The sequence below is a fragment of the Myotis myotis genome, unplaced genomic scaffold (assembly GCF_014108235.1).
Source record: "Myotis myotis isolate mMyoMyo1 unplaced genomic scaffold, mMyoMyo1.p scaffold_m19_p_10, whole genome shotgun sequence".
Classification (NCBI taxonomy): domain Eukaryota; kingdom Metazoa; phylum Chordata; class Mammalia; order Chiroptera; family Vespertilionidae; genus Myotis; species Myotis myotis.
The window spans coordinates 30,606,166-30,633,053 of record NW_023416314.1 but is presented as its reverse complement, the minus strand read 5'-3'; the positions used below and the strand labels follow the sequence as shown (position 1 = coordinate 30,633,053).

At 39.4% G+C, this 26,888-nt stretch overlaps 1 protein-coding gene across 10 annotated transcripts in view; it reads right to left on the bottom strand.

Annotated features, from left to right (window-relative positions):
* The window catches only part of DLG2 (discs large MAGUK scaffold protein 2), a 1,392,511-nt gene that overhangs the window by 626,501 nt on the left and 739,122 nt on the right, over positions 1-26,888 (bottom strand). For all 10 annotated transcript variants that reach the window (XR_004970363.1, XM_036324800.1, XM_036324794.1 and 7 more), the window contains one exon: positions 4,705-4,755. Coding sequence is in view for 9 of the 10 variants with exons in the window: in XM_036324800.1 (XP_036180693.1) it covers positions 4,705-4,755 (51 nt within the window). In the remaining variant the exon portion in view is untranslated. The remainder of the gene's footprint in view (positions 1-4,704; positions 4,756-26,888) is intronic.

Sequence of the window (26,888 nt, the reverse complement as noted above, 5' to 3'; positions counted from 1 at the left end):
GTAATTATCACCTCTTGGAGAGTTTTAAGAATAAAAGTGGTATGATATGTTTTATATTTTCTAAAATATGACTCTGGCTACTTTGAGGAGAAAAGTGGTCCAGGCGTGGGATGATATTGGTTTGGACCAGGATTCAGCAGAACAGGTGGCAAGATGTGATTGATTTTAAAATCTATTTTTATGTTTGTACCAGTAGGGCTAGCTCTGGATGCTGAGGGGAAATGCACAATTAAGCAAGATGTCTAGATGATTTTTTTGGCCTGAATAATAAGAAAAATGATAGAACCAACTCGTTTAAATGAAGAATATTAGGCTAGAAGCAGCTTTGGCCCTGAGGGTAGGGAGTGCAGGGAAATAATAAATTCTATTGGGAACATACCAGAGATGCCAACCGGACAGTTAGCTGTCCAAATTTGGAGTGCAGGGGAGCTCATGACTGCAGATTTAGGAATCACCAGCTGGTAGCTGGAATTTAAAGTCGTGGGTCTGGATGAGATCACCTGGAGCATGAGAAGAGACTGAGTCTATTCACTGGGTTTCTGGAGTGCCCCAGCATTTAGAGTTGGAGCCAGCAAGGACACAGGAAAAGAGCACTGATGAGGTGGTGGATAAACAGGAGTGTTTTGTTCCAGAAACCAAGGAATTGACACCGTTGAGGAAGGAGGCAGTGACTGTTGCATCAAATGCTGCTGAGAAATCAGTCAGAACTGAGAACTGATACTTGAATTTAGCAAGATGGAACCTGGTGTTACTTTGATAGGGATGGTATTAGGACTGTTGTGGGGATGAAAACATGAAAGAGGTTAAAATAAGAAAATGAGGTAATAAATAGATGATTTTCTTAGTTATTTGGTAAAGCAAAATAGAATAATAAGGCAGTAATAGGAGGGGAACTTTGGGTTCAGGGACTGTGTGAGTGTTAAGATGAGAGATATTATATGATATTTAATATGATGTATTAAATTTATCCAGGAAAAAGAGAGAGAGAAACTGATATTGTAGGAGAGAGAGGAGAAAACTGCAGAGGCAGAGTCTCTAAATGGATGAGAAGTTACAGAGTTCAGGTGATGAGTGAAGAGCTGACCTTGGGATGAGCAGGGAAAACTCCTTCCTTGTAACAGGGAGAGCACACTAGCAGACCTAGTGGTAGGAACGTGAGGTGGTTTTCATTTGAGTGCTTGGGTTTTCTCTGGGACAATGAAGAGATGTCAACAGCTGAGTCTGAGGATGAGGGAATTGGTGGTAGAGATCTGATGAGGGCAAATAAGATCTGAAATTGCTGTCCTAGAGAATGAGAAAGTGATTTTCCTAAAGAAATGTTTAAGAACAGCTAGGATGTTTGGAGGGTCCATTTGAAATCGATGGTTATAATTTTAAAGTGAGATGAGTAAGCACTTCTGTAGCCAGGTTCAGCTGCCCGGGTGCTGGCGTGGAGCATGTAGGAAGGTGTTGGTTTAATCATGGCAGATAAACCAGAGATGAGGTTTTGTGGGATGAACACAAGAAAATAAGGAGGATAAAAAATGCTGAAAGTATGATAAGAACAATTGGAATACATGGGAGGAAATGGGGGGCATAACGAAGGATAAAAACTCAAGGGAAATGATGGAATCAATGATGCAAGATCCCAGTGGGGTTGAAGAAGTTTTGGAATGAGGTATAAGAATAAACAACGAACACAAAAAGGAGGTGCCTTGTACAGAGAAGATGATACTTAACATAGAGGTTTTGGGAGAGGGGGGCAATGAATGGCAATGATAAGCTTTAGAGTACAACTAGAATCCCTATGACAGGGAGAGAGCCCTGAGGTGACCTGCTAGATCATGAAGCAAATAAGTGTCAGAACCCAAACTAGAACACACAATGGTCATATTCCTCCTGAATGTTGTACCTCACACCAACATTAGCTTCTAATTATTTTTTGACCTATAAAGCCAGGGTGACTAAATGGCGGGGCATTGGAGATGCTAATATGTGTGGAGAATGGAGAGAGAGAAGGGTTGGTCTCATGAGTTTGAGATTGTTGCAAAGAGGGCCCTATGTATAGAAGGGCTATTAATTAATTAATCAATTGATTATTGATTATTGATTGATTATTAATAATTATTAATTTATTATTAATAATTATTGATTATTAATTAATTAATTGATTGATTATTTTTTTCAAACTGTAAGAGAAAATTTATTTAGAGAGCCATAGAGGGAGGGGCAGAGGGGGGTGAAGAGGGAGAGAGGGAGGGAGAGAGAGAGAAAGACAGAGATGAGAGGCAGAGAGAGAGAGAGAGAGAGAGAAAGAGAGAGAGAGAGAGAGAGAAGAAATACTTTGAGAAATGAGAGGGAGGAGAAGTTTGGGAGTACTGAGGGGCATGTGCCCTTGTGAAAGAAGGGGTGGGGAGAGACACAGGCCTGCTCCATAGAGAGATTCACCCATGCTGGTTTAATGCTCTCCTGTCGCCATCTTTTAATTCTTACAGTTTTTTAAACCAGAGCACCACTTTTCATTTTGTACTGTGCCCCACAAATCATATAGCCAGTTCCGGAGAGGACCTTAGTAATCTTCACATTTAGACAAATTTTCCATAAGCTTCAATTTTCTCCATTTAGCATGCCATTAACATTTTATCAGAGTTCATAATGTAAGTTTTAAAATACTCATCTGGCAAACACTTAACTTTCAATGTAAATTTCCTTTTAAAACCACTCACACTCAATATAAATTAGACAGAATGATAAATTACCTGACTCAGGAAAGTGAAAATTCAAAAGAAAAAAATATATTTAAGTGTAGGTTTAGAGTATAAATTCACACTAGAATTAAAGCTTAAGAAATAAACTTCCATTTTTGTTTTTTAGAATAAATGTAATATATATTTGTTACGGAAGTTTTAGCAAATAAATATAAATAAAAAGATAAAACAGAAAAATCACCCCAAAAATCCTCAATAAAACTTAACCAGTTTTAACATTTTGGTGTGTATCCTTCTAGGCTTTATGTATATATTTATAAACGCATATTTTGCATGTATACCTTTGTTTGTGCTTCTTTGATTATATTATAAACTAGAGGCCCAGTGTACAAAATCCGTGTATGAGGGGCGAGGGTCTCTAGGCAGGCCTGCACCCTTTCACAATCTGGGATCCCTGTGGGATCAGGCCTAAACTGCCTAAACTGGCAGTTGGACATCTCTCTCACAATCCGGGACCTCTGGCTCCTAACCACTCACCTGCCTGCCTACCTGATTGCCCCTAACCACCTCTACCTGCCTGCCTGATTGCCCTAACTGCTCTCCCCTGCTGGCCTGATCCTCCTAATTGCCTCAGCCCCACCACTGTGACTTTGTCCAGCAGGTCATCCAGAAGATGTCCAGTCTAATTAGCATATTACCCTTTTATTACTATATATATCCTTTTTAACTTCATTTTAATTTATAATGAAATATATATAATTAATCCTCACCTGAGAATATTTTTTCCATTAATTTTTAGGGAGAGTGGAAGGGAAGGTAGGAGGGGGAACGAGAGAGAAACATCAATATCAGAGAGAGACACATTGATTGGTTGCCTCCTACACATGCCCTGACCAGGCCTGGGATAAAATCTGCAACCAGATACGTGTCCTTGACCAGGAATTGACACTCTAACCACCGAGTCACACCTATCAGGGCTAATTTAATAATATATTTAATAATACATTCTACTTACCTCTCTATACTTATAATTAAATGTTTAAAAATACTATAATTTAATATGATTTTCTATTTATATGGACATATAATAATGTGTTATTAAACACTTGTCTTTTTAATTCTTCACTATTATAAAAAATACGAATATGAACACTCTTTATATATTTGTATAATTCAATAAGTACAATTTCTGGGTAAAAAGCATGTCCATTTTAACACTTTTGATACCTTCTTCCAAACTGATACATTGATTGCACCAAATTCCAGGCCCACTCAATGGCAGTAAATGTTAATTCTCCTTTTAAATTTTTTGCCAATCAGGTAAATAAAAACTATTTAGCATCATTGTTTTCTTTGTTTATAAGTAAGGTTGAACAGGTTTCTGTATTTTACTGGCCCTTTCTTTTGTGATGGATATCCTGTTAATGCCTTTTGGTCTTTTTTTTAATTTTATTTTTTGTAGGTGGCTTTGGTCTTTCTCTTACTGTTTTGTAAAATATCTTTACATACTAGAGTTGTGTTGCACAGAATTTCCCTAATTTTTCAAAGCCATGCCAAGGCTCTAACAGCATATTTTCAGAGATCTGCAGGGTTACTGTGTTTTTCTCAATAGGGGTGCTTTTAAAATCCATCACTTGTTTTGTTTTTAAACTTAAAAATGCATGGTAATGGTAATTATAAAGACAGTCTTAATATCACATAAATAAAAAAATTTCATACTGTATCTAAGATGTATATCAAAACAATAGGAAAAAATACTGCACTAGTTCATGGAACATTTCTATCTTTTCATCTGCTCCAAAGCCTGGCAATGCATTCTATATACTGAACATTCTGGTTATTTGGTCTGTTTGTCCCCGGGCCTTCCACTGAAAGAATTTTATTAATATTCTCATTGTGAGCCCTGTTGGAAACTTCCAGGGTATAATATACAATTGTGTAATTTTGCAAGACAAACCATTAGGATGCAGAATGTGGAAAGCAAGATTGGGGCTTTGGATTATTGGATTTTTCTTACCCTCTCCAAAGTAATTTCTTCAAACTCATATTCAATTTCTGTCCCATTGACCTGTAAATAGCAAAAAAAAAGAGAGAGAACGATTAAATACATACTGAGATGGAGACAGCGTTATCTTAAATAACATTTGGGAGTTAAGTTTCATTCTGACTATGAATAAACCACACTTTTTTGATATGTGATTATATTTAAATAAAATATAATCCAAGCTACTCTAAAATATATGAGTGAGACTCTACCAAAAAATAATCAAGCTTATTGCATCCCTTAGAATTTTGCAATATTTGTGGGACAGAGAACAATACAAAATATGCATTGTGAATTGACAAAAGAATAAGCCGCCCAGCAACAATGTCACAGTGTTGTAAGGAAATTTTTTTCCTAATGTATTTTAAAATGTCTATGAATTAACACTAATATACTACTTTAAAAAATCAGCTTTAAGGGCAGCACAACCAAATGTCATTTTTTAATCTAAAGTATCATTAAGAATGACCATGTCACATAAGAAAGCCTTTCTTTATTGGCTTAAGCTCAGGCAATTCATCCCTATTATCCTCTCATTATATTTATTAGGAAGCCCTGGACCATGTAACCATGCCCATGTACTTCAGTTGCAATAAAAAACAGAGCAAAGTAGGATATGGTCGAAATTCTTACTGAGATACTTTTAACCATCCAACCAGCCTTTGAATTGATTTGAACTTAAAGAAATACGTTTTACATAGAGCCAGGTAACATAGAGCATAGGCTTTAGATTTCAACAGCTGTACATACAGCATATATCAAGAGCTGCTTTAAAATAATCCAACAGATATTCAGTTCCCATTCTTATCTATCACAGAGTCCTTTTGAGCCAGGCAAAACGAAGCAAAAACATTCTCAAATCACTAGTTTCTTTTTTTCATATACGTGTTGGTAATATTAGTAATATTTAGGAATCTCCAAGAAAGACTAATTTTTAACTATAAAACCGTCGTTGTTGTAGAGTTCTCATTTCAGTTGACTTTCCCTTCCATACAAAAATTTAAACATAGTTTTTTCAGATTGAGAGTTATATGGAGGCAAGGATGGGATAGTCTACCAGAGAGCCTGGCAAGAAAGAATTGATAAAACAAACAAAAAAAACAGTGAATGAATGACTTGATGAATGGAATGCTTCATTCATTTATCTGACTTAAAAACACAGATAACTATGAATTCACTTCCCTGGGGAATTGGAATGTAGTAACATCAACTGGAGATGTAATTATAACTATAATCAGCAAATACAAAGAATGACAATATACTTTATTTATGTGTGTCCACCAGCCACTTAGAACATGTTTTTGATTTTCTAATTACATGAGCTAATTGGTGAATCACATTTTATTGTGTTACTACATTATCAAACAGCCCTAAACCAAATTTGATTTTCTGGGCTTCAGCAACTTAATGACTCATAGAAGAGGACTTGATGAGGTTAGAAGGCTTTAGCAGCTCTATGGAGGTTTTCTGTTCTTCACATCTAAAAACACAAAACAAAACTCAAATCCCCTGTATGTGTGTATTTGCACATTATTCTCTTTGTTTGTTTTTATAACTTTGTTGAATTAATAGAGGGCGGGCAGAAAGAGAAGGGTGAATTGATGTGATATGTTTTAATTCTCTCAGCAGGGCTCCTTGAAGCTTTGCTTTGCTTCAGTGCATCTCTAGAGTGAAGCCCCTTCATATTATTAAAGCACAGCAAACAGGGAAGAAAAAAACAACTTCAAAGGGAAGAAAACAGGCTCCTGATCATAAAATATAAGACTCGGGGTGAAAGAAATTCTTTTAGGTAGTGCTTGAAAGACAAATAGATTTTAGTGGCATATGTTGCATGGTCATGGTCTACAAAAATCTTGGCTTAACATTTCTATGATCATACACGCTGAGTTATAGATCCTAGGAGCCTTAGTATACGGATGTTCCCTGCTCAGCTCGATGGACTATTGCAGGCTTATATCTACATCATGGGTCTTCTAGTTTCAACCCAAGAAAGTAATGTCATTTGCCTAATTCAATAGCATCCAGGATATGTCTTCATATGAAGGGATAACGCCATCGGAGTTTGGATGTAACCTTGTTTTTAAAAGAAAGCATCCCATGACTTCACCAGAACGTAGTAAAACTACAAAGGTCTGAAGGGTTTTTGGCATAGGTGAAGCAATATTTCAACCTTTAATTGAGGAACATTTAAATCATGTTTTTCCAAGAGTCCAGTGTGGGAGTTCAGGAAAGGCATTTAAGAGGTCCTAGTGTCCATTCTGTCATCACTAGGAGAGCATAATCTATGTTTTGCCTAAGGACCCCTAAAACAAGAAATACTACAACCTCCCTTGGCAAAGACCTTAGAGGAAAAAACAGGAGAAGGGAGACCTAAGAATACCTCCATTTAAGGCATTCATGAAAGTTAAGTGACTTTTCAAATGAGTACACTAATACAATATTCTTTACATGGTTCCCCCCACATTTATTTAAAGGAGTGGCTGCTTATCAAGAGGTAAAGAACCAAAAGGTATGAAAAGTATTTCCTCCTAGCCATAATTTTGTGTATTCTCAACAAAACAAAAGACCCTCCACCCGCTTGTGTGGTGTTTTACAGACAACTGTCTGAACTTGCCTGGTGACCGTACTCTGCCCCCATCAGTTCCTGCCTTTCAATTCACCAAGTTCTCTTCCTAGGAAGAGTTCTGCCGAATACAATTGTTTGCTGTTCTGGACCAGTGATATTTCCCTGGTAATATTTAATGCCTAGTAATGTTTAATGCCTCTGACAGTGTGGGGCCTGGACAGCTGCATGGTGAGGGTTTCTGTTATTCCAGCTCTGAGCTGTGTCTGGGACCAACATTTACAGTCTCCCCTCCACCTTGGGAAAAGAAAAGTGAGAGGGGCTGGCCATTCTGTAGACATGGAGGATCAATAAAGTAGATGGAATTTCCCAGTTTTGAAAAATCTGTTTTTTCTTCAAATACATTCTTTTGTCTGAACCGAATGGTTCTGCAGGGACAGCTGGTAGGTTTCTATGGTGGCCAGAAAAGCAAATTAATGCCACACATTGTCCTGTACTGTTCTGGGCACGTAGCCTTCCTGGCATCATAGGGAAGTAAAGGCAAGAGAATGACCCACTCAAATTCAAACTCGGTATTTAAAGTTTTAATTTCATAAACCTGGAATGTTTTACATGATTCTTTCATCTCTGACAGCCTTTAGTTAATTTCACTGCCCTTTTTTCCCCTTCAGTGCTCTAGTAACCACCTGCCTGAATGATAATATAAGTTGAATTTGAGATGTATTTTCATCTCCCAAAAAGAGGTTTTTCATGAATAACACATGTTAATTATTCCACATTTAATGCTCTTTAATTGGAAGCTTAAGTAGTGATTTTTCTATTTCTTTTGTTCTTTGCTACACTAGTAATTTTTATTAAAACTAACAGCATATTAAAATCTGCGATGAATGAGTTTTTATACATCCCCATATCAAATATTACAGCAAGAGCTAAAATAGGAATATCAAACTTCTTAAGACTAAATACAATTCTACTCAATGAACAATTATTGAGCATACATGATTTCTTACGTGGTGTTAACAGAGACTGAGGAAATAAAATATTTTTAAGATATGATCCCTGGTTTTAAGAAACAGAGTCGTCAAAGAGACTCCAAACACAAACATATTCAAGCCCCATAGAAGGGTGATACCCAATACACAAAAGAGGTGGCTCCACTGTTTCCACATGCAAGATCTATACATCTCTATTTACTATTTGTTGTATCCAGAAAGTCATCACTTAACAGTTTTTGTGAAATTATGCAAACTTTAAGCAAAAGGACATATAACACCAATTTTACCATAGGCTGATTGGTATAAATAAGAGTTAATACCATCTCATCAACATTATAACTGAACAATGTTGAATAAAACAACATTATTTGAGGACCTTCTGTATATAGAATTGATTCCTTAGCATTATAGTCCATGATAAATAATGTACTAATTATGCCCTTTATTATAAGTAATTATGATGTAAGAAACATGCTTTGTTTCTGAATCTGTTCTAGGTATTTATTCTGCATCATCTTTTCCACAGCTATCTTTGCCACAAACATTTTCACGGCACAATTAATTGGCCATAAGTTAATTTTGCCATAAAACAGCTCAAAGTTTGGGGTGTTTTTTGGTTAGTTGGTTTCATTTTTCCATTGAGTAATCAATCAACCAAGTTTGGCATATTTAATATATTTAAGCTAGTTGCCAGTTTTGTTTCATTTCCCGTTAAGGAAGTTCTTGCACCTACTCCCATTTTTACACATATAAATATTAGCTAGCTCTTCCAATGGTCCGTAATGTGGCAAGTAGGTATGGTGGTGGTGGTCTTAAAATAGTTATAATTTCTTCCAAGTGGCGATGAATTGTCCCAAGAGTTGGTTTTTCATTTTGGAAACACACAATCTTGGAAGAGAAGGAGAGGTCAAAGGCCCTCTTTGAGGGTGCAGATTTAGTTAAGCCCACATTTCTCACAGAACAAGAAATGCGCTCAGATACAATCCACAAAATAAAATTAGTTATTTGAGTAGTTTTGCCACGAAGCTGCATACATTTTAAATAAAGTCTCCTTAATTTTGTTATTCCTTTTTTTTTTTTACAGCAAAATTGCCTTACAACCATTAGTTATGTGGCAAAAATGCTTGTAGGCCAAGGTGTCTACGGCAAAGATGTTTATGGTGAAAATGCTGGACATGGTCAGAATGTCATAGTTTTAGTGTACTATAAAGCTGCTGTTGGACTTTGGGAGGAATGTGATGATCCTGGGGACTAGGAAATCTGGTTTCATGGCTTCTTGCCCCTCTCAGAGCAAACAGGGCCCATGCCACTCTGCTTCATCTCTGGCCACAGCATATATCAGTGTCAGCACTCAGATGCACAGCAACTATGTGAATGAGGAAATAGAAAAATCAAAGAACCAATAAAAAATTATTGCATGGGTAAAACTTGATGTCTCAAAAAAGACTCTGCTTGCCAGTGGGGATGTAGTTCCTACAGAGTCCAGGCCTTACAGCATCCCCAGCTTAGATATCATCACCTCTGAGAGCACTCCTGAGCTCTTGTTAGGAGCCCTTACTGGACAGAGTCATAGCCATCATCAAATGGACCAGCAATTCTACACACGTGCACGTGTGCACGCGTGCGCGCACACACACACACACACACACACACACACACACACACACACACACACACAGTTTGCATTCCTCTTGCTTAGTATCTTGCCAATATTTACCTTTCCCATTGGAGGACCTTTTACAACAAATGCCATGATGCTTTAGGCTCCTTACGCTTGAATCTCCTCTGTGTACTCTCTTATGCTCAGCAGATAAGAACATAGGTTCCAGAGAGGAAAACAGATACAGATTTGAATCTTAGTCCCAATATTTATGAGATGTGCAAAGGAAGGCAATTTCCTTCATCTCTCAAAACCTTAATTTTCTCATATGTAGAATGGTACTAAGAAGCTTAAAAGTACTTTTCTCATATGGTCATTATGAGGATTATATTAGATAATTTATGTGAAACATTTAGCACACCTCTTCAAGTGATAAAGACATTTCAGCTATAATACCACACCATTCTCTTTATGAAATTGTTTGGAGGAACAAATAAGATTACATATTATTAACTGTCTAGCACATAGTAGGTCTTTAACATTGAGAGAAATTCCAATTAGTTCTGGATTACCAATCTGCAAGGACCAGAGTATTTATTTAATTAAATATTGAATTCTTGCTAATTTCCTCAACAATATAAAATATAACCTAATAAGAAAAGTTTCTTTTTTCTACAAAATATACTAAAAACCTCTTCTAACCCAAACACTTCTTTCCTGAACCTATTTAAAATATACTGTCTTGTGAATAGGAATCATCTTAGCTTTCTCTCCTAAAACAGGTCAGCATGGCATTCGCTCAGAATATGATCTCAATTGGACTTTTTCCCAGTCTTCTATCCACTCGCTCTTGCATTTTGTTTTAAACATTTTCTTGCCCAGTCTTGACCATTATGTTGTTCTGCTATTGACACTCACATCCCTAAAGGTGCTTCATTGCATTCCTTACATCACCATCTCTTGGGGACAAAGATTATATGATACTCATTTTTGGTCCACTGTAGCTTCTGGCACCATGCCTCATTCACAGCAGGTCTCCAGAAGAATCTTTAGGACCGAGTCACCTGAGAACTCCAAAAATTGAACTGTAAGTAAACTCTTTTCCATTTTCAAGTAAGTTAGACAGCCCTTAACTGTCTAACTTTTCCTTTAAAATACGGCTTGAATTAATCCCCCCATCTCAGGAAATTTGTTTACATGCATGCATTGGTAATGTTTAATTTAAATAATGAATTAAAACATTAATCTAACATTTATTGAGCACCTACCATGTGTTAAGTAGAATGATAAGCCCTGGAGTTACGAAGGTGAGTGAGATATAGTTCTTGCCCTCAAAGACTCAGTTTAGCAGAGGAAACAAATGAATGGAAACATTCAACAAAGTGATAAGGGTGCTGGGGGAGGGGGCGGGTGCCTGTAGATGAGAGTAGCAGCAGGGGTGACACAGAGGAAGGAGCAGGTAATTTCACCTCGAGGGAATCAGAAAAGGCTACCTAGAAAGGGGCCATGGACTGAATGTTTTCATGAGCAGGTGCTCATCAGATGGGTTGGAAAGAGACCGTCCTATCAAGACGTAAGGGGCAGCATTAACTACCTCCTCAGAGTGCTCTTTAGAGAGACCATTGGGCTTAGTGTCAGAAGACCTGTATTACAGACTTGATTCCATGATTTGACATACTGGTAACCTTAGGCAAGGCATGGTGCTTTAATTTTTTATGTAGATAGATTATTTCTGAGGTCCCTCCCATTTCTGACCTTCTGGCATCAGGGTTTTCTTCCTATCTATTGTTTAAATCATATTTACTTTGTCACTTTAATCAAGGTTCCCCTGCCCAAATTTTAGGATGGATATTTTTCTATTAACCTCTTTTCCAAAGATCTCAATCAGCAACCCATAATACTACCAACTGATAGCTCTCTGAAGTCCATGAATGACTGCCATGTCTCTTCCTAATCTGTGAGGTTGCCCATCAGGGAAGAAACGAAACAACAGTATCACTCACTCTCCTTGACTACACTCAAGAACATCACCAGAAGTACCATCTCCACTTCTACTCAAAGATCTCCAGGCTTCTGGGGAAATAAAATGTAGCTTTTTCTCTTTAAAAAAGAATAAAAAAGTAAGGGAGTTCACTCTAATCTTGCCAGGGTCCAACCCCAGCAGGTCCAGGGGTCCCCAAAGGTGTGGATGGAGTCGGCGAAGAAGGAATGACACAGAGACAGCGTTCAGTTGATCAGCAGCCTAGCCAGGATCTCTAGCCAGGATCTCCAGCCAAGTTCTGGTCTGGATCTCCAGCGAAGTTCTGCTTCGGATCTCCAGCCAGGTTCTGTGTCCATGTTCTCTTGCTAGGTTCTCCAGGTTCTCCAGCCAGGTTCTGTAGCCAAGTTCCCTTGCTAGGTTCTCCAGCCAGGTTCTGTCCAGCTTCTCCAGCCAGGTTCAGTTACCAGGTTCTAGTCAGGTTCTCTTGCCAATTTCTGTAGTCAGGTTCAGTCCAGGATCTTTTGCCATGTTCTCTCGCTAGGTTCTGTCTCTGGGTTCTGAGGCCAGTTTCTGTCCAGGAACTTTTGCCATGTTCTCTCCAGCGAAGTTCTTCTGTCTCTAGAGAACGTTCTGTGTAGGTTCTGTGCCTAGGTTCTGTCTCTCTTGGTTCTTTCTTCTAAGTTCTGTGTTGTTAGTTCTGTGTTCTAAGTTCTGTCTTGCTGTCTTGTTGCATCTGTATTTATACCAGTTGATTCAATCCTATCAATCTCTATTACAAAGGTTAGGGCGTTTCTTATCTTCATTCCAGGGAGTAAAGATTATGTAGCTTAAGCATGATTGTTCATAGTTAAAGTGATTAATTACCCTCCTGGCACTTAGTTAAGAGGTTTTATTCCCTCCCTAACTTCAGGGGAAAATCCCTACCTGGGGAAACAACCTTTCTCAGAGACCTTGGTTAAAACACATAGTGCCAAGAAGGTGAGCAAACATATTAAGAACAGTATGCCATATATGCCAGGTCCCTTGAAACAGCAAGCATGGACCGGCTCCCGGCATAATCTAAAACAAAGAACAACTGGAGAAGAACAATGTTCATTATTTCCATCTTTTCATCACATTTAGCTTTAATGTCTCTCCTGGATGGATGAGAAACAATCAAGTGCTGAGAAAATTAAAGTCAACCTACCAACATGGCAACTCTAATCAGGACAAGAGCATCATTTGACAAAGGCTGGAGGTGTGCAGGCAAAATCTACACTGAACATCACTTTCTGTTATTAACTAACTAGAGGCCCGATGCACGAAATTTGTGCATGGGCCTTGGCCCCCCGCTGCCACGGCGGCCACCTCTGCCTAGGACCCCACCCTCAGCGGCTTTGTCTGGAAAGAAGGACATCCAGAAGGACGGAAGGTCTAATTAACATATTATGCTTTTATTATTATAGATGCCCCTTCTCCCAGACTACCTTCACTGCCTGAAATTGGGTCCTCTTTTCATATCAAGAGGAATTGTCACAGAGAAATGAAAAGCTTAGTTTATGGAATCCAAAAGGCTGGAATTCCAATACCAGTTCTGCTACTTACAAGCTGTTAGAATTTATTTTTGTTATATGTTATACACATTTGTCTAAGTGTCAATATTCATTTAAACACTTAGAAGTAAGCAAAAGATTTTTCTGTTTAAGCTTTGTAAAGCACCAGTTTTAAGCTAAGATATGCAACTGCATATTTTATGATATTATTCAGTTATAATGAGAGTGGTTTAAAATATGCAGTTTTACAAGAAGCTAATTACAGCATTTCTTACTCTTAATAAACACTCCTAAACTATAAAAATAATTATTGATATTCTCCGTTAAGATTCTAATTTTTGTAAGAGCACTATTCCTATTATTCAACTAATTGTGCTAGATAAGCAAACCCTGATTTCAATTTACAACTTCTAATCTTAATTAATGAAATTTCTGAGCTCAGTGAACTGCTAAATCATAGCTCCAACTAAATAGAAAAAAAAAATAATCAGTATCCTATAATCTATTCCATTCTGAAACAATTTTCTTTTGGTTTTGTTATTTTCTCTGCCTCTGTTATTAAGACTTTATAACACACAGAACTTTGGGTCTAGGAAAGTGGTCATAGACAATAATTATTATGTGTGTTTTTTGTTTAATTATAAACCAGTTTTTTAAAGTAGCTTTTTACCTGTAAAATTGTGATGATTTTTTTTTCTATTTCTGTCAAGAGAAATCAAGGAAAATAGCTTAGGGTTCTTACATGTATAAAAAGAAAGTAATTTTATATATGCAAAGTTGTGTTGATTAAAGGCTTCTGTAATGAAGGAAAAATATAATCACTTAGTAAGTTCAGAACTAAATTTGCCTCTGATTTGGAAATGGCACATTTCTTCCCAGCTTTGCTCCCTTGCTTTGCACCATATGCTGGATGGGGTAAGAACAGGTGGTTTTATTGCTTTCACTTGGCTCCAGCCTGAAGCAGGCTGCTTTGTTCTTTGGGTTTGAATATTCAGTAAGTTTGAAACATGCTCTTTGAGAGAAGAAATGGTGTTAAGAACACAATAAATTAATGGTTGTAAAGGCATCATACCAGGTTTTTGTCCCATCAAGCCCCTCTCTCACGCACCACTCCCATAGGCAACCCACTTGGTCAAGTACAAGCAAAGTGTCCAAGAGAATCAAGAGTTCAAATCACAGAGAGAAACAAACAAACAAACAAAAAAACTAAATAAGTGCTGAACCATAAGATGAGACTTCACAAATATCATGATATAAGCATATAAGCAAGAGTATTTTCTCTTACTTGGGTATAATACAACTATAGTATTAGGTAGAATATCAATGTCATCCATTTCTTCATTCTCAACTTCTCTCCTCAAACCCTGCTATCTTGCTTGTGTTCCACCACCATAAAAACACTCTTAAAAATCAACAAAATCTTTCCCACATTTGAATGCAATGATCTTCTCCTTGATTCTCCCTGGTTTTCATGCAGCATTTGACACTCTGGAGTGACTACCACTGGAAACTTCCCTTTCCTCTGTAAGATGGTGGATATCTTTGCTGGTCTCCTCCCTACTGCTTTGTCCACAGCATTTATGGCCATTTTTCCCTTTTGCCAGATGTGCGCATTCACCAAGGTCTGCCCCTATTGTTGTACAATTTTACCTGAGTTTTCATCTTATCCAACTTCTGTGTTCTAAGTAAATGCCCTCATATCACCCCACTCTCAATAAGTCTAAAACAGAAACAATCATCTTGCCTAATTATAACCATTACTTCCTCCAGTCCACTCTATATGTTTGTCAAGGGAATCCTATTTTTCATTTACATTCTTCACATTTGTCCTATTTCAAGTCCTTATTATTACTTTCTTAAGACAATTGACCTAACTTCTTAAAAATATTTATGCCTCAATCATTTTTCAAAATCAGTCTATTCTTTATATATACATTTTTTTTAGCTGTATCTTCCTAAAAACCAATGTTTTCATCATGTACTTTTGCAGCTCGAGTGGCTTCAAATAATTTTTCTTTATCCTTAAAGGTCATTCCATATCTTCCACCAGCTGTCCTCATTCTACCTTTCTACATACAGACCCTACCTCTTATCTTCTAAAACATTTTCTAGCCAAGGAATTGTATTGAACTTATAGAAAGAACCCCTTTCCTTGGTATCTTTATAAATATGATATACACTACCCTAAATGTCTTTATTTAATTGGTGCTTATTACTATTCTAATTAATTTGGAGAAAATATTTAGAATGCCTAGAATTCCCAGATACTCTGTTAGGTCCTAGGAAGGCAGTAGTGACAAAACAAAGTCCCTGACCCCAAGGAGCTCAATGCTATTTGGAGAGGTGGGAAGCTTCCAATCCTGTCAGCCAAAGGCTGTCTCTTCCATAAAGTCAAAAACTTTGTTCTTGTCAATCCTTGAAAATCATCACTCTTTTGTCTATAATTCTCCTCAAAAAGCAAATAACAATAGGTACTATTACTGCTGCTGCTTTTTGTTAAGAGTCTACTGCATGCCAGGCACCATCATAAATCGATTTAATAATTACAATAATACTGAGTACTAAACATTTTAGCGATAATGTCACTGTTGAGGAAGCCAAGTTTCTAAGTTAAATAAATTCTCCAAAGTTACACAGCCATAAGCAACATAAAATATAGCACTGTCTTATTCATCCTTCTCATCACTGAGTGATGAGAAGTATGTGCTCAACAAAATTTTTTACTTTATTTTTATTGTTTACACTATTACAAATGTCCCCATTTTCTCCCTCCCTTCCCCCCTCCCCCCAATGTCGCCCCACTTCCCTTTGGCCATCACCCCACTGTTGTCTGTGTCTATGGGTTATGCATATGTGTTCTTTGGCTAATCCCTTTACCTTCTTTCATCCAGTCCCCCCCTCCCCTCTTCCCCTCTGACAGTGCAGTCTGTTGCATGTATCTGTGCTTCTCTTTTGTCAGCTTATTTTGTTCACTAGATTTAACATATAAGTGAGGTCATACAATATTTGTCTTTCACTGACTGGTTTATTTCACTTAGTATAATACTCTCACTACAAATTTGTTGAACAAAATCAAAGAATGAGTGCCAGTAAGGCAGGCAAAATAATGGGAGCATTCAGTGTTTTAGTTAAGGCAAGTCTAACGTTAAAACACTAATCTTTCTTCCTGGTCATACATAGCACAGACACTCTCTTGCTGTACAGGGTCTTCCTCAGGGACTAGCTCCTTAACTTGCACCTTATCTTCCTGAAATATTGTCCTCCTGTTCGGATGAGATACTGTCTTTTATTTTGTTTTTGTTTTTTTTTCTCTGTGGCACCTAGCATAATAATCTAATCTAATAATAGACAAACATGGTAATTGACCATACCTTTGCTATGCTTCCCATTGGCTAATCAGGGCGATATGCAAATTAACTGCCAACTAAGATGGCGGTTAACCACCAACAAAGATGGCGGCTAATTTGCATACTGCAGGCAGGTAGGACAGCGCAAGCTGCTATCCAGGCCCCCATGTGTGACCTGGGGGAGGGAGCTCAGGCAAAGCAATCACTGATCAACTCACCCTCGCCCTCGCCCGGCCACTGGAGACACATCCCAATACGACCCGGGGGTGGGCGGGGGCTGGGGCAAAGGCAAGCAGTGCGGATTGCCTCGCCGGAGCCCTCGCCTGCCCACCGGGGACACAGGGCCCACTGAGAGAGAGAGAGAGAGAGAGAGAGAGAGAGAGAGAGAGAGAGAGAGAGAGAGAGAAGCAGAATTTGGCATCCCGCATCCCTCCCTGATGGACCACTGCGATTCCAAGCCAGCGAGGGCTGCCTTCAGGCCACAGCTCCAGGTCCCTCACCCCCACCCAAGGCCTGAGAGCACAGTGCTGGGCAGGGGGACCCAGGGGTTTGGGAATGCAGCACGAGGGGCCGGCACAACGTGGTGGGGGGGGCTGTGTTTACACCGCCAAGTTCCCCACTTCTGCCCTGGCCCGTGCATTCCTCCTCCTTCCCCTCAGAGGCCCAGCCCCTGCCTACATGCTTGCTGGGCAGGCGCAACTGCAGTGGGGAGTGAGCCATAGTGATCGGGATGGCCACTTCCTGGGATGGGATGGCCAGACTATGGCGATTCACGAGGGCAATGAGGCCCGTGGGGCATGCGCAGCCCTCAGGCGGCGGGGGTGGCCGGCCAAGCCGAGTTTGGCTTCAGTGGGGCCAGTGGGAGCCCGTTGAGGCCACCCCAACCCCCACGGGTCCTGGGTGGATGGTGGCTCAGTGGAGAGCAGTGTCTCCATGCATGGTGCCCAGGGGTGGCTGTGAGCTGCTGCAACCCTACCCCACACTTCAGGGAGGGGAGAAGGCTCACAGCTACCAGCACCCTAGGCTACACCACCTGTGCCTCAGCCTGCCAGGTTGGCAGGGTCCACAGCAGGTGAGCTGCTCCCTTCCCCCAGTGGTAGAACAGGGAGGAGAGCGCTGGGTGCAGGGAGGGGACCTCAGCTGGGATCCTCCTGGTGTGGGGAAGGGGCCCAGCCTGGGCCCAGTGGGGACCTTAGGAAGTCTGGCTAAGCAGGAGCTGGTTCATACCAACTCTTACTCTGCCATCTTCCTCCAGCTCTTCAAGCTAGCCCCCCTACACCACCTGTCCAGGGGAGCAGGCTCTGGGTGACCTCCCTGAGCTCAGACTGTGGACCCAGAGACCTCAAGGAAGAGTGCAGGGGCTGGTGCAGAAGTACCAGGGCAAAGTTGCTTCAGTGTCTCAGTGAAGTTTGCAACTGACCCAAGGAGGAAACCCGAGAGGCGAAAGGCCAGGAGGCATGAATTGCCAGCACTTTAGCCACTTGAAAACAGCTCTACTTGGAATGTGAGGCAGTTGTATGTTCAGCTGAGAAGTGAGGAGGCTGAACTCCACCACTGCTGGGCTCCTGTCAGTCCGAGGCCCAAGCGTCCACCACAACAAGGAAAGAACACAGTGAGGGCCCCAGAGGAAGGGAGAACAATTGAAGAAAACCGTGTCTAGACGTTCCCCAGCCCTCTCCTTCTTTCTGCTGCCTACAAGAGCCCCAGGCCTGGCCACAGTTCTGTCTCCACCTTTTAGTCCCCTATTCTCCAACCAGAAAGGAAAGAAATAAGGAAGGAGTCTGTGCTGCCTTCAGAAAGTGTCTATATACCTGATCGGCCAGTTGCCTTCCACAGAGGGAGGCCAGACTGCGGCTTAGGCCCACTCCCCACAGGGACATCATTGGGACATCCTGTGAGGGCTCCCAGACTGTTAGAGTGGGAAGGCTGGGCTGAGGGATGCCCCCCGAGTGCACAAATTTTGTGCACCGGGCCTCTAGTCCTATATAATAAAAGGCTAATATGCAAATCGACCGAACACCAGTTGCTATGACGTGCACTGACAACCAGGGGGCAACTCCTCCATTGAGCATCTGCCCCCTGGTGGTCAGTTTGCTCCCACAGGGGGAGCACTGCTCAACCAGAAGCCAGGCTCACCGGGGCTCCTGAACAGCGAGGGGGCACAGGCCAGGCTGAGGGACCCCCCAAGTGCATCGGGCCTCTAGTATTATAGTATGCTCTAGTGTGCTCCTAGCAGCCATTTGAAAAATAGCCTTTGAATAAATAAATCAATTGAACCTTATGTGAAGGCATTCTTATTTGCTATACGTCTTTAAAACCCCTTTGTACTCAAAAGTCTTACTTGCCATTGTCCATTTCCAAAGGAGTGAATGCTTTAATTTCTCTGCCATTTTATGTTGTTCCTTGCTAACAATAAGCTGTCTCTCTTTTCATCTGACTATAGGTCATCCTTTCAGCAACATTCATGATCAATCCATCATGCAACAAATATTTATTGAGTGACTATCCCCACCTTCTTTGCTAACCCCTAGGATCCCTTTTCATCTGATTTTAAAAGTATGTCCCTATCTTGACAACTTTGGAAAGGAGCTGCAGTGGCCCCTCACCCTGGTAATCCATCTGCTCTTTCATCAAGATCACGGTGAAGAAGGTTTTTAAGTTCTTTGTGATCCTGGAAAAACGCTTTGGGCTGCTTGTTACAAAAAAAAATGTCAGATCAATCTTTCTGGATCATATGCTGAGGGAGAGCACTTTGTTGCTTTATTTTATTCTACCTTTCTCAAAGTACCTTAGGCTCATGACAGGGAGATAATTATCAATACAGTTTCTATCCCCCCTCCCCACTCCCTCACCACACCAGCTGATACCATCTGGAGATGGTAAGTTTTCACGTTGTTTACATGTAACTTTTTTCAGGTTATGCTATCAACAGTGTTAATCATTTACTTATTATTTTCACAAATATTATTACATTTGCTCCTCACAACCATCCCATGTGGGTAGATAGGATTATTCTCTTGATTTTATAGATGAATAAACAACTCAGAGATGGTAAATAATTTGCTCAGAATTCTCCAGCTAGTAAATGTAGGTGTTTTAATGTGAATCTAGATCTCTTGGACTCTGCACCTAGAGCTGTTTCGACTACATTATGCTGCACATGTACATTATCCTCTAAAAAGGAGAGCTACTCTGAATGAGTTATGTGGGATTGTTGATGTTTTACTTTTATTTTTTTGACTTACAAAATGACAGTTCCACATGGTTCAACCTGATAGTATAAAACAATTTAGCGTGGAGGTTAGGAGTTGAGATTCTGGAGTCAGATTGTCAGGGTTCACCACATGATTCTCCCGTTCTCTAGTTAGAGAACTTTGGGTGCGCTACTTAACCTCTCTGAGCGTTGGTATCCTTATTAACAAAATGGATAGTAATTACACGTATCTCATTGAGCTGTATATAGATTGAATGATAAAATTTTACAAAGATTTAGTGCTTAGCACCTAGTGAATCCACAGAAAAACTTACTACACTTATTTTAAAGCTTCTCAAAGGCCTTCCATTGTCATATTTAAATTCTGCCTATTCACTTTTCTAAAGACAAAGCAGAGTGCATGTGCGTGTGCGTGTATGTGTGTGTGTTGGTAGTGGGGGAAAATTGGTGGGGAGACTAAAGACTATTGTTTGTAGGAAATTCTACAAAAATCAGCATATATATATATATATATATATATATATATATATATATACACATAGATAGATAGATAAATAGATAGATAGATAGATAGATAGATAGATAGATAGATATTAAGCTGTGCTCAGTATTCTTACAGAGGACTTAAGTTACCCTATTTTCCACTCTTATATGCAATTAATTTAGATCAAATAGAAGCCTATAGTGACAAAAATATAAACAATATGTTTTTCAAAGGAAAATGTAAAAACTCAAATTTCTACATCTATATTACTGCTTCTCAGTCCGGATCCTGGAGTTTAGAAGGGGTTATGCATACTGAATGTGTGGCCATGACAGCGGCTGTCACTATTAGGAGCTCTGGGCTGGGAATTGGATACATACACCAAATCTCTCTGTCTCTGGGCCCTTGTCTGCCCAGCCCTTGGGGCTTTGAAGTGTTCTGCCAACGTGCCAAGTGGGGAGCTGTGTGGATAAGCTCCAAACAGTGCCTGGTTATCCAAAGGTCGCTGCTGCTGGTTTTTGTTTTTGTGTTTATGTTTATTTTTAAATATCTCCTTGGAATAAGAAGACTCAAAAGGGTTCCAGCATAAATCTTCAATTACGTCAAATTCAATAAATTCCATTAACACCCTAAGCATAGTAAACCAATATTACTTAATCAGCCAGAAAGCCTTCAGAGGAAAGCATCAAGGATCAAAGGCATTTGGTAGGGCTAGCAGAAGATATGGGAAAAGAAATAAAATCATACTTTCACCATACTGTCAACTTTTCCTAATGATCGTGCCTAGTATGTTCTTGCTTGCCATGTTTTCCCTGTGACTCCTGTTTATCACACTGATTCTTCTCTCCTTCAGGCTATCTAATGCCAACATAAACCCTGCCTTTCTTTCTCTAGCCCTCATCCACATACCCATCCACACGTACACTTGGGTACACATATAATGTACATCGGCCAGGCTGTGCTAAGGCCATTTCTCTGTGCTCTGTGCACATTTTGAGTGTGTGTGTGTGTGTGTGTGGTGTAACAGAGTCTTTTATTAAGGCAGGTGAGTTACTCCATTAGCTGAGAGGGCACACGTCTGTCCCGGGAACCCATGCCTCCCTGGGGCTGGGTGTGACTGTAGCACCCGGCTCAGACCTCCTTCTCATTGCGAAGGGACATCCTCCTGTCTTCAGGGGTGGGGTGATGGAATCGAGGATTATCGTGGCTCGGGCTTAGTTTACAGCTTAGATTTGGGGTTGAAGGTGAGGGTGCAGATCTGTGCCTTGAGCCTGTGAAATAGGGTTAATAATCTCATAGGGGTGTGAAGATTTAATTAATGGGCGAATTAGTATAAATTTCACCAAATTGGAGAGACAGGTGGACAGAGAGACTCATGAGTTACCAGAGCAGAAATCTTAACAGGAACCAACGTGGGGGTAGAACAACCTACATTGTAATTGATGAATTGTTGAGGCTCAACATCAGCAAATCCAAGAGTTAAAAACTCTAGGGAGTACTGTCTTTGGGATCATAACCACACATTGTGTGAGTTTTACCTCAAGTAAATCTGCTAAGTTCTCAGTAAAAACAGGAGAAAAATCTCTCTGTTTCCAGTAAGGGGGAGGAGGGCGGGGCCCTGGGGTGGGGGAAGAGGGGGAAGCGGCGGGTGCTGGGGGAGGAGAAACTCTTTTGAAACATGCCAAAGATTCTGTTCTTAAAAGGCTTGCCCTAGGGAAAAGCTATTTTATCAGAACCAAACCTGCTAGGGTTTTATCAGAGCTTAATCTGCCCCGTGGGAGGCAAATACCAGCTCCAGCACCCTCTAGCCATTCTGCACCATCTAAGGGGGAGAAAAACGAGAAGCACTGGTGACATTCACAGTCCAGAGGCACACGTTCACCAAAGGACTACAACCACATCATAGGAATGTAGAACACTATCCTTCCTCGCACACATTATGACTACATCACAAAAGGCCTCTTTCCTGAAGGTTCTTTCATCCAATACATCTGGTCCACCTTTCAACCCCAAATTACAAAGCACAATAGAAGGAAAAACACAGTTTGAAGGGACTGAAAAAATATCAAAAACCAGTCAGATATGGAGAGAATGTTGGGATTATGAGACCAGAAGTTTTAGAAAAGTAATTAATATCCTAAGAGATAAAAAAGGGATTTCTGTGGGAAATAACCTCACAGGGTGATCTAATCATAAATTCCTAACCAAGCAGGTCATGGTGGATAGTCATGCCCCAGGCATAGAACTTCTTTAGTAAAAGGCTTATTACCTTAAAAAAATTATCTTTATTGTTTAAAGTGATGTCCTCCTCCCCCCCTCCTTTGACCCCCTCCACCCTTTTCCTATTTACCCTACTCCCAGTTCTTCACCACACTATTGTCTATGTCCATGGGTTATGCACCCCTTCCCTCTGAGATTTCTCAATCTGTTCATGCTTCCATGTCTCTGCATCTATTTTGTTAGTTAATTTTGTTCATTAGATTCAACATACTAGTATAAATGAGTCATGTGATACTTGTCTTTCCCTGACTGGCTTATTTCACTTAGCGTAGTACTTTCTAAGTTGTTCCTTGCTGTCTCAAAGGTAAGAGATCTTTTTTTAGAGCTGCATAGTATTCCATTGTGTAAATGTACCCAGTCCAAGTGCCCAAGAGTAGATGAGTGTATAAAAACAAAACAAAACACTGTGATAAAAGGCTTATCTTTGCTTTAAGCAAGCCCTATCCATTGTTTCCATACATCTATGTTAGCACGCCTTTGAAATGCCTCTTTTCATACCTCTCCTAATATGTGACCACCCTTAAGAGAGCACATCATCTTAACTATCCTATTATCAAAGCCCTGCCTTGCTTTCTCCCACCTGATGCAATCTTCCTTACATTCACTCCTTAATTTCAAATGCTTAAAAGAAACTGCAAACTGTTATTCATCACAGCATTTGAGATCTTGTTCCCCAGCATATGTTCCTATTTTGGCTCAAACAAACTTTTATAAAAATTCTCTACAGGTTTGAACATTTCTTAAGTCAACAGAAGTTTAATGGCAAAAAGTAGACAGGACACAGAGGGATAATCTAAGTAGAATGTTATGAAAAACACAAAAAGAAATGCCAGAGATTAAAAAAGAACAGCAATGTAACAGAAATAAAGAACGTCTTTGGTGGGTTCTTTAGTAGACTGGGTATGACTGAGGAAAAGAATCTCTGAGTTTGGTGATATAATAATAGAAACTTTGATAACTGAAAAAGAAAAAAAAAAACTAAAACAAAATAGCTAAGAACTGTGGGACACCTACAAAAAAATGTAGCATTCATGTAATGCAAGCATGTCAAACTTGAGGCCTGCGGGCTGCATGCGGCCCACAACAAATATTTTTGCAGCCCAGCCAATATAACAGTATGTAAGAAACATTTTAATAAAAAATTTGTAACTTAATTTTTACAATGTCCTGTTATACATAATTAATAATGAACTACAACGTTCGCTAATGACTGATTACTATAATCGTGTTGCATTCATTTCCCTTACATGCCTTACACACAGGCGCACAATTTCTCTCCACTAATACTAGCAGCAAATATTCTAGCAGCCGATTGCCATGTCGTTAGTCTTGGACTGACTTGTGTGGTGTGTGCAACAGGAAATATTTCGCTTTCGGAGAACAAGAAAAATACGTTTATTTGCGTTACGCTTATTAATTTGTGCAGTTATTCAGTGTCTGGTAAGTTAATGTTCAAGAAAAATATTAATTTTTATTAAAATGTTCTATTACTTTTATTTATTACTTTATGTTAATAAATATCTCATTTATTTCAGTCCTTTGTATTCAGCATGTCTCTATTGAAATAAACCTACGTTTCTATGAAAATTGAAGCTTTTGTTTTTTTGCAGCCCATATAAACTTAAACCTTGTTTATTTGGCCTGTGTTATCCTTTGAGTTTGACATGCTTGTTGTATATGGCATAATAAAGTGATCATTTCATTTTTTGACATGTGTCTGTCCAGCTTTTGCAACAGTATTTATTGAAGAGACTGTTTTTATCTCATTGTGTATTTTTGCCTCCTTTGTTATAGATTAATTTGCCATATAGGCATGTGTTTATTTCTGGGCTCTCTATTCTGTTCCATTGATCTATGTGTATATTTTTAAGCCAGTACCATGCTCTTTTGATTACTAAAGTCTTGTAATTTTGTTTAATATCAAGTAATATAATACCCCAACTTTGTTCTTCTTTCTCAAGATTGTTTTGGCTATTTGGAGTCTTTTATAGTCCCATATCAGTTTTCATATCATATATTCTGATTTTGTGAAAAATGACATTGGTATTTTGATAGGGATTAGCTTGAATCTGTAGATTGCTTTGAGTAGTATGGACATTTTAACTATGTTAATTCTTTCTACCTATTAAAATGGTATATGATTCTATTCAATTTCTTTCTTTAGTGTCATAATTTTTCAAGGACAGGTATTTTTCTTCCTGGTTTAATTTATTCCTAGGTATTTTATTTTTGGTGCAATTATAAGTGGGATTATTTTCTCAATTTCTTTTTCTGATTTTATATATATATATATATATATATATATATATATATATATATATATGTAATAAGGGATTAATATCCAAAATATATAAGGGATTCACATTACTTAATATCAAATAAACAAACAATTCCATTAAAAAATGAATAGAAGACCTGAGTAGACATTTCTCTAAAAGGACATACAGATGGCTACAGACATATGAAAAGATCCTCAACATCAGTACTCATCAAGGAAATGCAAATTAAAACCACAGTGACACATTAACTCACACCTGTCAGAATGGCCATCAATAAATCAAAAACAAGTGTTGGTGAGCTGGGGAGAAAAGGGAACCCTTGAGGTCAGGCTCCCATTTTTTAAATTTTTTTAATTTATTGACTAAGGTATTACATATGTGTCCTTATCCCCCTATTGCCCCCCCCCGACACACACACACACTCATGCCTTTACCCCCCTGGTGTCTGTGTCCATTGATTAGGCTTATGCATGCATACAAGTCCTTTGGTTTATCTCTCCCTCTTACCCCCACCCTCCCCTACCTTCCCTCTGAGTTTTGATGGTCTGATCAATGCTTTAGGTTCCCTTTTATATATTCATTTTATTAACATATTCATTTTATTAATTTATATATATATAAATTAACCTCTCATGTATAAATTAATCTTCACATATATAAATTTTATATTTATAAAGTTAATCTTAAGATGTAGAAGTTTCCATCTGAAATCAAGTACTAAAATGATAGCATTCTTTCCTACTAAAAATTGGGAAGAACAGAGCTCATGTATCTTTATCTATAATAATAAAAGCGTAATATGCTAATTAGACCAGACGCCCTTCCAAATGTCCTTCCTTCCAGACAAAGCCATGGCAGGCAGGGGCTGAGGCAGAAGCAGCAGAGGTCCCCGGCTACAGTGGCGGTGGGGGCCAAGGCCCTTGCACAAATTCCATGTATTGGGCCTCTAATTATCTATCTATATAAAAGGCTAATATGTAAAGTGTGCCCTTGGGAGTTTGACCAGGAGACAAGGAGTTCGATTGCTTGCTATGATGTGTGCTGACCACCAGGGGATAATGCGAAATGAAGGAAGGCCCCAGCTGGCAGCTGGCAGCTGGGGAAGGAAGGCCCTGGCCAGCCCTGATCGCTGGCCAGGCCTAGGGACCCTACCCATGCACAAATTTCGTGCACTGGGCCTCTAGTCCTATATAATAAAAGCCTAATATGTAAATCAACCAAACAGCAGAATGACCAGTGGCTATGATGTGCATTGACCACCGGGGGAAGATGCTCAATGCAGGAACTGCCCCCAGCACACAGGACCCAGGCTAGCCAAGGTCGGTGCCAGTGGGGGTCCCCCAATCACCCCGCTGATTGCCCAAAGACCAGTCCTGATCGCTGGCCGGGCCTAGCGACCCTACCCATGCATGAATTTTGTGCATCAGACCTCTAGTGTTCTTTATAATACTTTTCCAGATATCTAGGCTTACAAAAGAAGTCAGATAAAACGCAGTTCCTATTTTCAGAACATGCATTTGGTTTTAAAAGCCTCTTGAGGGTGGTTTGTCAATTTTCTTTGAAATCGAGGGGTTTATAAAGATTCAGAAGCAATGCACTTGTATAGATTTTATCCCTTAACATCACAGGAAATCAAAAAGGCCTCCCTCTTGTTTGAGCTATAAATCAAAACTGACTACGGACTATTTCACCCAACTGCTGTTATGGAATTTGGGCACTTTAAAACCAAAAGAGAATATACATTTTACATCAACGAGGACCCATGTTTTTCCTGTCTAGAAAAGGAAATTTAAAGCTTTAAGGGAATTTTTCCCTTGATGATAGGTATGCCTGGTATTGTCTTCAGCAGAATCTGCCCATATGAGCATTAACCTGGGTTAAA